This window comes from Hippocampus bargibanti, linkage group LG12, assembly GCF_051943395.1.
Source record: "Hippocampus bargibanti isolate YZ-2025 linkage group LG12, ASM5194339v1, whole genome shotgun sequence".
Taxonomy (NCBI): domain Eukaryota; kingdom Metazoa; phylum Chordata; class Actinopteri; order Syngnathiformes; family Syngnathidae; genus Hippocampus; species Hippocampus bargibanti.
In genome coordinates this window covers 2,121,487-2,134,479 of record NC_142745.1, presented here as the reverse complement: position 1 = coordinate 2,134,479, position 12,993 = coordinate 2,121,487, and the positions used below count along the sequence as shown (strand labels likewise).

Genomic DNA, 12,993 nt, shown 5'->3' with positions numbered 1-12,993 from the left:
TAATATGGTGATGGAGGGAGATACGCGGCCTCTGGACAACGAGCACTCTTGGCAATCTGATTCAAGATGAGCGATGCTAAGTAAATTCCACTTTTGTGCCAGATGCTAAAAAAAACTTGTGTTATGGACGCAACGTGAGACGTCGGTTGTCCTTTAAAGCTAAACGGCCCAACATTTCTTCCACCCTGTCAACCCTGAACCTTGGTTAGATAAGATAAGCTAATGCGTCATGGAATTAGATTTGACAAGCCTCTCATTCAGCATGTTTGCCTTTGGTGTCTCCTTAGCCTTTCTGCAAAGTGCCAGAACCGTATCCCCGAGAAGTGCGTTCATGACTTTTGCCCGCACCTTTATAAGACGACATTATCCTCACCCTTCCGCCCGCCGGGCTGCTGGGAACCTAACATTTTTTTTCTCTCTCTCAAATACCTTTTAATAGAGTTTGGAACTTTGGTGTAAATGCCAAGTGTGCAAGCCTGAGCACATTTAATTGAGCCGTGCCATCCTGATTTAATGCACTTCCATTTCCAATCATACAATTTACCGGCAGGGTCAATTACTCTTCATATTTTGCAGCAATTTAGCCTCAACTGTGTGTGAACCCGAATGGAATTTTAAGGAAGACGGTGGAGCGTATTAAAAACATGAACATAAACGTCGTTAGCCTCAAATTAGTGAATAAAGAACATTGCACTTTTTGCGGGGGAGGAGAGGAGATGACAACCAATGTGCAAAGTAAAGGTTACCAAAACATATTGAAAAGATACAACAGTCTTCTTAGTAAATACCAAACTTAATAGATGCTTTCGAGTTTGGGCCATTGCTCCAACCGTGAAATTGATTTTGTGCGCAAAAGCAAATAAGCTGCAAGCGTTTACAAAAGACAACTGTGGCAGGCGTAAAAAAAAAAAAATGAAATGAATCTCCCTATTTCTCTGCCTAGGAATTGAAGTTTTGCACAGGGTTGTACAACACCATAGCCAAGACAACAGTGCCCCCTGTTGACTAGCTCCGGCAAAGTCATGCGTCGCACAGAATGACTGCGGACAGACGCATAATTAGATGCACGAGCACAGTCCCATAAGACAATGAGTCAAACGTTAAAGGACAACCGACGTCTCCGGACAAGTTGTGTCCATAATTTGTAAAATGGCTTCAAATGACTTCTACTGAGTGTATTTTACAAAGATTCCACCACATATAGCTATATTTTACGTTTTAAGACTCACGCTGAATATTCCGGAAGTCTTGTTTTTGAGTTGGTGATGAGTCCTCACGTCACGTCACTGAAGGAACGCCCCTGACCAAAAAAAGGACCCATTGTAGCAGTCCTTCCATCACGTCAATGTATTTGGCTGTACTTGGCTGGTCTGAAAACTTTGTGTAGCACCAAAAAAGAGGCAGAAGAGGGCGACAAAGCTCCATGTAAGGAATTAATCAGCCTGTGGAAACGGGCTGATTAATTCCTTACAGGAGCTTTGTCGCCATTTTTTGCCTCTTTTTGTGCTACATTTACTGCCCCCAGATACCTCAAAATGGCATGGAATAAACTCTTTAATCGATTGCAATCATGTATGCTTTCCTCTTCAGAACTATTTGAATCATATTCATAACTGGATGTGTAACAAGAAAGCATTTTCTCCAAATCTGAAGCCATTGTTTTGATTCTCCAGCAAGACAAGACGTCTTGGTGTGTCATTTTTATTAGTGTTTTGCATTTGAATAAAAATATCATACTGCGTGTTTTGGGTATTTTAGATGCTATAAAACGTTTTTCTGACGTCACGAAACAAAAAAGTGACGTTGGTTGTCCTTTAAAGTATTGGGGGTCGTGGGCAAATGATAAATTAAGTACTTAATTAATTAAGAAACACATGACACACACACACACACACACACACACACACACACACACAGAAATAAATAACTAAATAACTACATAACTAAATGACTAAATAACTTAAAAAAAAAATCTGTTTAATTGCAGTCCCAATTGAAGGCTACAGTCGAACTAAAAAACAAAGAACATGAAATTACAAATGTTAAAAAGTTGCTTCAATGAATGCATTTGATGCCATCTGTGATTTATTTTGGCAAAGGAAGATGTGGAGTATTCAGACTTACGACTGGTATTTTGTCAATGATATCAGAAAGGATACTTTCTCTTTCATTTGCTATCAGCAAGTTTTGTTGCTCGAGTTGTTGGATTTTGCTTTCAAAATGATCGTGTTCATCTTTAAGGCGCTTTACCGACTCTTCCTTCTCCTCACTCACCCTAAGAGGAAGAAAAAAACAAAAACAGGAGATAATACCGTTTTCAATATTTAATTGAAATGGGAGTATTTTACTATTTAAAGGACAACCGACACCACTTTTTTGTTTCCTAACTGACATCAGAAAAACGTTTTATAGCATCTAAAATAGCCAAAACACACAGGCTGATATTTTTAGTCAAATGCAAAACACCAATAAAATGACTTCAAATTGAACCCGGAAGTGGCCAGTTTCAAGAGGTCCCGCCCCCTTGTTCGTGATGTCACCCCAAGACGTCTTGCCTTGCTCGAGTATCAAAACAATGGCTTCAGATTCGGAGAACATGATTTCTTGTTACTCATCCAGTTGTGAATATGATTCAAATAGTTCTGAATAGGAAAGCATACGTTTGCAATCGATTAAATAATTTATTCAGGTCATTTTGAGGCATCTGGGGGGAAATGTAGCACCCAAAAAAAGGCAAAAGATGGCGACAAAGCTCCGTGGAAACCGGCTGATTTGTTTCCTAGGAATTTTTCTCAGCGAATATCAAACAAATAGTTGCTTGGTGCAACACACAACGATTCACCATCGCGTTATTTATGTGTTTTCCTTCTAATTTCCACATCAACACGGATCAACACAAAGTTTTCAGACCAAACAAAGTACCGAAAAATGCATTGACGTCATGAAAGGACTGCTATAGTGTGTCCTTTCTCGGTCAGGGGCGTTCCTTCCGTGACGTGACGTGAGGACTCGTCACCAACTCAAAACAAGACTTCCGGAATATTCAGTGCGAGTTTTAAAACGCAAAATATAGCTATGTGTGGTGGAATCTTATTAAAATACGCCCAGTAGAAGTCATTTGAAGTGATTTTACAAATTATGGACTCAACTTGTTCGGAGACGTCGGTTGTCCTTTAAAGGATTAATTAGCTTTTGTAAGAAAGAAAAGGGCGTGATGGATATTATTGAAATGGTCATATGACTTAAACACACAGCACGATCAGTCAAATATAGCAAACTACCTGGCAAGCTCTTCAATGAGGTTGGCAATGCGTCGTTTGTCCTCAGCACAGAGGTCTTTTAAGCCCACTTGGCTCTGTGCACTGCTACTTCCAAATATGATCTGGAAAACATGGGTCACTTTCACATTCGGTTCATCCATACAAATAGGACAAAAATACTGTCATGACAAAAGCCTTACTTGTGAAACAGGGGGTATCGGACCTAGCGTTGGAACAAGGGTGGCCTCAGTGGTTACTGGTGTATTTTCTTGAATGTCTGAGCTACATTGATCATTTTGTCCATAAGTTTGAGTTGACGTTCTTGTAGGCAGAGGTGCGTCGATCTTGCTGGCGTGTGAAGTGTGTTGGGCTCGCATCTTGGCGTTTTCTTTTACTGAGGTACTTCTCCCCCTTAGTTTACAAGGCACCACTTTGTCTACTCCTGCGATTGGTGACAAAAACATCATGTCATTTCATCTCATAGTAATATTTATAATTTAAAAAACAGTAATACTACCAACTTCAACATAGACTCACGAGTAAAGTATTGTATATTTCAATCAACACAAGATACTAATTTCAAAAACACTACAGTGCTTAGTTTTAAACGACAAATGATCGCCATGGCATGCTTATTATTCTAATGTTGTGTTTTGCAGGAGTGTAAAACGGAACTGAATTATAAGGAGAAGTGCTTCTTATATTTTACTTCTTTATTTTAGAAAAAAGAAAGCATAAATGACACCCATACCATATTCTAAACATAACGAACGCAGTCCTCTCTTTCGGTGGTTTGTTTGTTTCTTCTTTTGATACTTGACTGCTAAATAAGAAGTGGGTTGCTGTATTGTAAAACACACTTCGTCGTGGGAAAATATTGGATAAGACCTAACGTACTGACAAGCAAATAAATGAAGAAATCAGCCTACCACACTTCGTCCAAAACATTTCGGATTTTCTATTCCTTCTTTCAGCTGCCGCCATGTTGAAACAACCGCCACAAGTGACAAGGAACTAAACTCTGCAAAAGAAAATGTAGCCCCGCCTCTCAGTGAAATTGCAAGATCTGATTGGCCTGTTTGCATGAAGACGACTTTCTATTGGCTTACGTGTATAAAGATTTATTTTTTATTTTTATTTTTTTCCCCCAAAAGCGAACACGGCTCATGGAGACTGCACGCCGATCCGATGATATTAATTTAAAATATTTTTTACATAATGAACAAATGTCGTAATCAACCTTTAGTGTAAGTGTGCAAATCAAGTGACATCGCTAGGCGGCAGTAATGTCAGCATCAAAACCCGCACGAAGAAGAAGAAGCACTGTTGCCACCGGCTGGATGACGTCCACGGTAACGGACTGAGTCCCAACCCAAATGGGGTGCTCTTCCATGGACAAATGAAAATCGAATTTAATCGTAAATAAAATGGATGTGACAAAAGATAGAGTGGCGTTTAAATGTGTGGCCGAAAGACTGACGCTCGGCATTACGCGCATCCTTGGTGAGTATTTTGATGCGGCGTCGGAGCTATAGCAACATATACTTTAGAAAGCAAGGATTTTAACGTGCAAACTGCAGCACTAACTCCACGCAAATTTCTGAATCGTGTCTTTTTTTCACCCAGAGAGCATGCCTGGTATTGCCGATGTGAAGCTTGTAGAGAGACAGCCTGCAGAAAAAAGGAATCTGCTGTCATGGGAACAGGTGAAGGAACCCCATTGCAAACATCGCAATTATTCATAATCAAATGGCACATAAATAACAAAACATCTGTTTCCTCCCCTCCCCAGAAAAACAATTGTATTTTGCCAGAGGACCTGCGAGATTTTTATCTGACAACAGATGGCTTTACACTTACTTGGAACGTCAAACTAGACAGCAAGTGAACCGATGTTTTAATATTCTAATAGAGTTCTCCAACTGTGCCAGGAAGCGACCAGATTTGACTTCAATGAAAACCAGATTTACACATTGAGTCTGGACATTTCTAGTGTTGTCATAAAAGTATCAGTAAAGATTGGGAAACACTGTAAACATAATTTTACGTCTCCTGAATTAACATTATGGTTTACAATGAAAACCATACCTTACAATGAAAAATATTTCCAATATTTTTTGTGTCCCCTTCAGAGGAATGCGTCCCATTGGGATGCATGACTATTAACAGTGTGGGAAGGTTGCAGCCCCTTCTTCAGCCAAGAGCAGTTTTCTCTCTGCCAAATGCACCCTCACTGTCCGACATAGACTGCGAGGAGAACGCCGCTGAATGTGGTAGATCATCGGTCGAATTGCGCACTCACTTGCAGCAAGGCAACAATGTTGAATTCATCCAAATAAATAAGACAAATTGATCATTGTCATCCGGCAGGATTGCCAAACGCTTCCACCCCCCCACATTTTGATTCTCGGAGTCGCATCTTTGAGTTGGATTCATGCGGTGGGAATGGCAAGGTGTGCTTGGCATACAAAAACTCCACCCCAGGTGCGCTTGGAGTTTCTTTTGTTAAAAAAAAAAAAAAAAAAATAGTCGGGCTCTCACCAATGCACTTTATTTTTTTTACAGGTGTGGTAGCCCAGCAGAGTGAAATGTGGTTCTTGGACCGCTCGCTTTGCTGGCATTTCTTAACCGCAACCTTCTCATCTTACTACCGCCTCATGATCACTCATTTTGGGCTTCCTGAGTGGCAGTATTCTTTTACTCCTTATGGCCCCAGTCCGCAAGCTAAGGTAGCAAAATATAATTCTTCTCGAAATACTTTCTGTAAATGATCCATCTTAGTCAAGTCATTATGATTAATGGAGGTAAACTTCATGATTGTTGATTAAAACTCTAAGACACAACATCAAAAGTTAAGAACACACACACACACACACCTTTGTTTTTGTTGCATCAAGTCTGTAAGACACGTTCCCTTTTCAGCAGTGGGCATCGCTGTACCAGCCGTTGACCTTCACAAGTGAGCTCAGCCTGAACCCTTCGGCTGGAGACGTCCACTTCAACAAATTAGATCCCACAAAGGCGTTTAAAGCCAAAACTAAGGTGCCCACTCCAAAAAAGAAGCCATCCACGCCGTGCTGCCTAGCCAGCGCTAACAAAAGCCCCGGCAGCGGAAGACCTGCCGTTGCCAAACGATGAACCAACGTCGGTTCTCGGATGAGATTACAACCGCTTCGATTTTCAGCATTTTCAGGCAGTTTTGAAGAACAAAATGGTTGGACCGAGGCCCTGTCACAGTTTCATTTAAGTCAGGGGTGTCAAAGTCATTTGTTGCCGCGGGCCACATTGTAGTTATGGTTTCCTCTCGAGGGCCGTTATGAATTTGGGGAAGCCATTTAAATCCCTCCAAATATTACATATAGTGCACACGGCAAATTAATCAATAACTCGTTTTCAAATCTGAAGTCAAGAATAATGACTTTTATTGTGGTTGACATCCAAAAATATCAAATTTTAGCTCAGATTTTAGCAATCATCATGGAATTTAACAAGTTTGATTAGCTTTCGCGGGCCGAAAAAAAATGATGTGGCGGGCCGGATTTGGCCCGCGGGCTTTGACTTTGACACCTGTGATTTAAGTCAATCATGAGAGACCCAAGGGTATCGCTGGATTGCATTTGTTTTTTTGCACATTTGTATTTACAAATCTTGACATTTTAATTCCATTTTGACTGTCAATGGACAATCCAAGGCAGCTGCTATTCTTTGAATGACGTGATGAACGCCGTGAACCTCACAGCGTCAGATTTTCAGTATTTCAGACGCAAATGTACCCACGGTTGTTCGTACAATACACTGCTTAGGCAACATGGCTTAGTTATGCTGATGAGGTGATACTAGGGCAAAATGGGCAATCAGACCAGTCGTCAGTCAGGACAATAGAAGCAATCAGTGGAGCCGCAGGGATTAGTCCTCTGCTCCCCCCAACCTGAGAGCAGGGACTTATCATAGCAGAGTCCGGCAGAGAGGCGACATCTGGACATTAGGGATATATATGGGGACGAAACTACCAGTAAGACTTTAGTTTGCTGACGAAGCTTCTTGGATAAGAAGCGAAACGTCCGACACCTTCAAATTTGTACAGATGACGGCTGAAGAAACCTTTTCATCGTACCCACGGTTGATAAATCCGTCGAAATAGTTATGTCCTCCTTCCTTAAATAAATACTTGCCCCAAGGATTCGCATTGGAAGATATGTCATGATTCGCTCGGATGTGTAATGCCCCCCGAGAATGCGTCTGCATAAGTCTAATAAGATTTCAAGCTGTTCCAGCATCAAGGTCATGTTTTCAACTTTTTGCCCTGCTGATTGCCTGAATGAAAAATAGATGAGTACTTATTTCCCCGCGTCATATTCAAGTTATAACCGTAGTCTCTGAGGTCGGATTGGAATACAGTCAGTGTTAAACAAGCAGTGAGATCCAAAGTTACACCAGATGCTTTTGCATCAAAAATACAAATTGTAACAGAGTCACCACGATACATACACAAAGGTCCGACGCCTGCCGCCTTCTTTGCGGATCGTCCAATCGGAACAACCTTGGAATGTGTCAACTACAGCTTGCCATGTTCCATGCACCTCCACAGCTTGGGTAGCGTTCACACACGCAATTCAACGTCGCTGTTTTTTGCCGTCTCCTGTGAGGTTTCAATCAGTCCGGCATAATTTTCTGAGCGTGGGGGGTGGTGAAGTTCCACCGAGAGCTTGTAGACACCCGCACCTAGGACACCTCCGATCATCGGGGCAATAATGGGCACCCACCACCAACCGTTTCCAGCCCTGCGCACATCAAGACACTTAAAATAAGGAAAGCTCAAATAGCAAATCGTACCATCTCAATTCGAGCCGTCAATGACAGCAATGTAGTGTCCCAGAAAAAGCACAAGATGGCGCCAAAGCTCCGTTGGAAATGGGCTGATTTGTCTGCTGGGAATTTGTGTCAGCGAATATCAAATAGTAGTCTTGGTGCACACACAACAAAGTACCGCAAAATGCATTGTGTGTCGCTTTCTCGGTCAGGGGCGTTCCTTCAGTGACGTCACGTAGGGGATCGTCATCAACTCGAAAACAAGACTTAGGGAATATTCCGCGCGAGTCTTAAAACGTAAAATATCGCTATATGCGGTGGAATCTTTTGTAAAATACGCTCAGTAGAAGTCATTTGAAGTGATTTTACAAATTACGGACACAACTTGTCCGGAGGCGTCGGTTATCCTTTAAAAGTAACTGTGAACAAACACACATTATTGTTATTTGAGGAGTTTCCTCCCTACCTGAACACGTCGAGCCCCCAACCGGCAACGGCCGTGAAGAGCCTCGGTCCGATGTCTCTGGTGGGGTTGATTGCGTAACCGCTGTTGCTACCCAGAGAAATGCCAATTAAGAGCACAAGGAGACCCACGAGAGTTGAGTCGCTGCCTGCTTGAGCTGGTTTGTTTTTCTGGTCGGACAAAGCCATCAGACACAGTAGGAGCATCGCTGTACCAAATACCTGCCAACGCAACAACACAAGAAAGGTCATGAGAATGCCTGTGGATCACTCCGGGGGGGGGGGGAAGTTCAACAATGTATATCTTTTTTTTCTGTCAAGGGCGTCTCATAAATCCGGTTATGCGCACTGTACTTGGTCAATGAATCCGCCCAATAAGGAGAGGTACGGGGCCGGATAGGTGGCAAAGATACCAGCGGTCGCCTTGACACCTGTGGCAGTTAGATTCCCTCCACAATAGTCATGTATTGCCTCTGCAAACATAAAATATGCAATCATTTACCGATATGTCATGTGGTAGGTAAAACTTTGACTCAGTATCGATTTAAAGGACAACCGACATCACTTTTTTGTTTCCTAACTGACATCAGAAAAACGTTTTGTAGCATCTAAAATACCCAAAACACGCAGTGTGATATTTTTAGTTAATTTTATTTTAGATGCTATAAAACGTTTTTCTGATGTCAGTTAGGAAACAAAAAAGTGATGTCGGTTGTCTTTTAAAGTGTGCTGAAACTGCAAAAAATTGAAACCGGAAGTGGCCAGTTTCAAAAGGTTCCGCCCTCTTGTTCGTGGCGTCACCCCAAGACGTCTTGCCTTGCTGGAGAATCAAAACAATGGCTTCACATTCAGAAAATATGCTTTCTCTCTACTCATCCAGTTATGAATATGATTCAAATAGTTCTGAAGAGGAAAGCATACATGTTTGCAATCGATTAAAAAATTTATTCTGGTTATTTTGAGGCATCTGGAGAGAAATGTAGTGACAAACTCTTTAGTACTCACAGTACACAAAATAAAGGCAGAACATGGCGACAAAGCTCCTTGGAAATTGTCTCCTGGGAAGTTTTGTCAGCGAATATCAAATACACTGTAGAAGTCTTGGCGCAACACACAACGATTCACCATCGCGTTATTTATGTGTTTCGCCATCAACACGAAGTTTTCAGACCAAGCAAAGTACCGCAAAATGCATTGACGCCATGAAAGGACTGCTACAATGTGTCCTTTCTCGGTCAGGGGCGTTCCTTCCGTGACGTGACGACTCGTCACCAACTCAAAAACAAAACTTCCGGAACATTCAGTGCGAGTCTTAAAAAGTAAAATATAGCTACATGCGGTGGAGTCTTTGTAAAATACGCTCAGTAGAAGTCATTTGAAGTCATTTTACAAATTATGGACACAACTTGTCCGGAGACGTCGGTTGTCCTTTAAATTTTTCGTGTATTGTGTCCTCACCGTAATACACAGCATAAACTGACCCCGCGGCTAAAAAGGACCCCAGCAGCTGTGCCAAAAAGTAAAGCGGGAGCATCTTCCATGCAAGGCGTCCGTACACGCACATGGCGAAAGACACCGCCGCGTTCATGTGAGCACCTGGCGGAGAGCGACGGAGGACATTTTGGTACAGATTACGTTTATCTTTATGACGCTAGAATGGGTCCCGCTTTAATACCTGAAACTTTGCCTCCGACATGACACCCGAGCGCAACACCCAGCCCGAAGCCAAGATTGATGCTTATGTAATGTCCAAATGCTCCTTGCCCAGTTACGACCTGCGCCACGGAGCCCAAACCAAACACCTGCGCACAGAAACAAGGAGTTGACCTCGAAACACATCATGGGGGATGATTACGGACAGACAAAATATCCGATGGAAAAAGACAAGCTGGATGTGTAAGCAGGAAAAAGTCATGAATTATTTAATCCTTTCGGGGATGGCGGGTACTGGAGTGGATAGCTTATCATGCTAGCAGGCTAATGGGTGTATAAAAATGCTCATTTGAAGGGGGTGGATAATGAAGATGAAGCAGTTCGGAAAATAAATAATGATGATGATGCTAATAATAATAATAATAATAATAATAATAATAATAATAATAATAATAATAATAATAATGATAATTCAAATTATAATACTAATCAGAATCAGAAAACCTTTATTCGTCCCACAATGGGGAAATTTGCAGTCCACAGCAGCAATTTGAAAAGGGATAGGGGGGGGTTGAAAGGATAGAAAAACAAGATATTCTAAGCAGAGTAAAATAAAAATATCAACTGTATACTGTAAATGTGCAAAACCGTTTCATAAAAAAACTGTACATATTGATATATGTAACTGTTTGTAGCTAATTATTATTACAGTGGGGCCTTGGCTTACAAACTTAAATGGTTACCAGACAGAGTGTGTAAGGCGAAAAGTGTGTATCTCAAAAATTAATTTCCCATAGAAAACCATTAAAATGAGAATAATCCGTTCCCAGGTCTCCATAAAATATAATTTTCAACTAAATAAGCCTTAAAACTACACACAACATACCTTATTCTATGTATAATAAATGTGCTATTGTATTGTAATGAAAGAAATACACTATTATTATAGCGTTAGTAGTAGTAATAAAATAATGATGATGACAATAATAATAATAATAATAATAATAATAATAATAATAATAATAATAATAATAATAATTGTCCCGTTGGTGAGTCACATTTGAAACAGTCCCAAAAAGACAGTTTGGTTACATATCAACTAAAAACTCTGAAGCCAAGTCCGACAAATTGACTGGAACCAGCGGAAAAGTCCAACACTGAGCTATAGCTATTCATTCAAGGAACAGGGATGTGTAGTCCCGCTTCCACAAATCGTGCTCGAGTTAAAAAGTAAACAGTGTGAAAGTGCACATTTGGAGTACCGTCCGCGCAAAAAGTTTAGGAAATAGACTGTCGTTGTTCCAGCTGGGCTTCACGGTGCGCCTCTTCCAGTTCTAAATATGGAATCGATTACAGCGACAAACAAATATGTGACTCTCGCGACCCTCTCCACGTGGCCCACTGACTGACCCTTCTTCAGGCTGACCCCACAAACGCAAACACGTGGAAATAAAACGTGTTTGACGGGGGGCAAAGAGACTTTGATTAACAACAAAGGATCATTTATGCCGATATGCAAACCCTGTCCAAACATTTCACCCTCCTCCGTATACACACAATATCGTTGCCAAATGAAGTTGTTTTCAATCACAAACTATGAAGAAATGATTCCTTACCATCATCACGTATGTGCAAAGACACTCAGCAAGTCCTACGCGAATAATTTCATTCCTTAATCGAAAAGATCGGGTTACAAGAGGCGCTTTCCCGAGAGAGAGCCCCCCATCTGCTGACTGTGCAAAGTCCTTCATTTCCTCTTCTTGGAGTTTGACCTTTTCTCTCATTTGGAATCTTTGGTTAGCACAGACGTATTTTTTTTTAACTATAAGTAGATCTTAAACCCTGAAAGGCGCTCAGTTCAGATTTAAAGTCCTAACATGCCGTCCATAAATAAGAATGGTAGTCCCTCCAACCGGCATCCCCTGTCCTCTAATCTAATTTCACGCTTCCTGGACGCTCCTCTCTCTGACTCTTGCTCTCTTCATTACATATTCCAATTGGGACCCCATTTTATAGCAGCGACAAAACCTCCCTCCCACCGGAAATGGTCAAAGCGGCACACAGACAGCTGCGTCCTCCAATCGTTTTGCTTTGTGAGACAGCGACTGCCAAACTATAATTGAATGATCTTCTAAACATTATTGGATAAGAAATAGATGAGGACGGCTCTGTGCGACTTGCTAAGTTTGTGTAACCAGCCCTGAGTCCTTGTAACTGCCACTGATTGGAACGACCAACACCTCTACAGGTGCAGGTGGGGCCGACAGCGCCACCCGTGGGTCGCCAACCAGATCGTGACAACATCTGCTTTTTATCCTCTGTTAAAAACAACAACTATGTTGCAGTTTTGTTCCATTTAATCGTTAAATCAATTTGTACTTATGGCATGTCTAGATTGTGCCGTATAGTGAAGGTATGCTAATTAAATTTGGTTGGATCGTGTGCTGCTCTTTTTTTGTCCAAAAATTACGAATTATAGTTATGATTTGTAGTTTGTTACACTACATATATCAATTTAATCAATATATCAATTTAAGAGGCCGTAGCCTCATCAATACGGTGATAGTGACAATTACAACCAAAATGAACGTTGAAAAGACGCTCCTTAGTCGAGTAAACGCACAAATCATGGTGGCGTGTCAGCCGTAAAAAAACACACGTTTGTATTGATATATTGAAGTTTTGCAGAAAAGGCAAATGTTGAAAGATAATTAAGCCAATGATGTGCATTATAAGGAAAAAAAAAGCTTGCAACGTAACCACATCGAACGTCAAAAGTTTAAACGGAACTATTACTCTAGCTTCGGTG

The 12,993-nt window shown here is 41.3% G+C and overlaps 3 protein-coding genes across 6 annotated transcripts in view; 1 reads left to right on the top strand and 2 right to left on the bottom strand.

Moving 5' to 3' along the window:
• Positions 1–4,258, bottom strand: part of kiaa1328 (KIAA1328 ortholog) — a 36,086-nt gene extending 31,828 nt beyond the window's left edge. For all 3 annotated transcript variants that reach the window (XM_089009870.1, XM_089009871.1, XM_089009868.1), the window contains exons 1-4: positions 4,190–4,258; positions 3,461–3,702; positions 3,282–3,382; positions 2,160–2,275 (exon numbers count right to left, since the gene is read on the bottom strand). In XM_089009870.1, the coding sequence (XP_088865996.1) occupies positions 2,160–2,275; positions 3,282–3,382; positions 3,461–3,702; positions 4,190–4,244 (514 nt within the window). In that variant the 5' untranslated portion in view covers positions 4,245–4,258. The remainder of the gene's footprint in view (positions 1–2,159; positions 2,276–3,281; positions 3,383–3,460; positions 3,703–4,189) is intronic.
• A 308-nt stretch (positions 4,259–4,566) lies between these two features.
• Positions 4,567–6,639, top strand: tpgs2 (tubulin polyglutamylase complex subunit 2). 2 transcript variants are annotated; one of them, XM_089009591.1, is made up of 7 exons: positions 4,567–4,763; positions 4,887–4,966; positions 5,053–5,140; positions 5,393–5,533; positions 5,631–5,744; positions 5,826–5,989; positions 6,186–6,639. In XM_089009591.1, exons 1-7 carry the CDS (start codon positions 4,688–4,690, stop codon positions 6,396–6,398), a joined length of 876 nt encoding a protein of 291 aa, XP_088865717.1. In that variant the 5' UTR covers positions 4,567–4,687; the 3' UTR covers positions 6,399–6,639. The 2 variants fall into 2 exon arrangements, with proteins under 2 accessions (XP_088865717.1, XP_088865716.1); XM_089009590.1 differs by having other exon boundaries at positions 4,568–4,763; positions 6,183–6,639.
• On the bottom strand, positions 6,424–12,148 carry aqp7 (aquaporin 7). The gene is made up of 6 exons (XM_089009589.1): positions 11,801–12,148; positions 10,207–10,333; positions 9,990–10,127; positions 8,886–9,004; positions 8,536–8,753; positions 6,424–8,041 (listed from the first exon to the last, which is right to left on the bottom strand). Exons 1-6 carry the CDS (start codon positions 11,966–11,968, stop codon positions 7,861–7,863), a joined length of 951 nt encoding a protein of 316 aa, XP_088865715.1. The 5' UTR covers positions 11,969–12,148; the 3' UTR covers positions 6,424–7,860.
• Positions 12,149–12,993: the final 845 nt, after the last annotated feature.

Coding starts and splice junctions, on each gene's coding strand:
- aqp7 (XM_089009589.1), bottom strand. CDS start 11,968: ATGAGAGAAAAGGTCAAACTCCAAGAAGAGGAAATGAAGGACTTTGCA. Junction 10,334..11,800: donor TTTGCACATACGTGATGATG/GTAAGGAATCAT, acceptor TTCTGTGCGCAG/GTGTTTGGTTTGGGCTCCGT. Junction 8,042..8,535: donor TGGGGGCTCGACGTGTTCAG/GTAGGGAGGAAA, acceptor TGATGTGCGCAG/GGCTGGAAACGGTTGGTGGT.
- tpgs2 (XM_089009590.1), top strand. CDS start 4,688: ATGGATGTGACAAAAGATAGAGTGGCGTTTAAATGTGTGGCCGAAAGA. Junction 4,967..5,052: donor ATCTGCTGTCATGGGAACAG/GTGAAGGAACCC, acceptor TCCCCTCCCCAG/AAAAACAATTGTATTTTGCC. Junction 5,990..6,182: donor GCCCCAGTCCGCAAGCTAAG/GTAGCAAAATAT, acceptor TTCCCTTTTCAG/CAGTGGGCATCGCTGTACCA.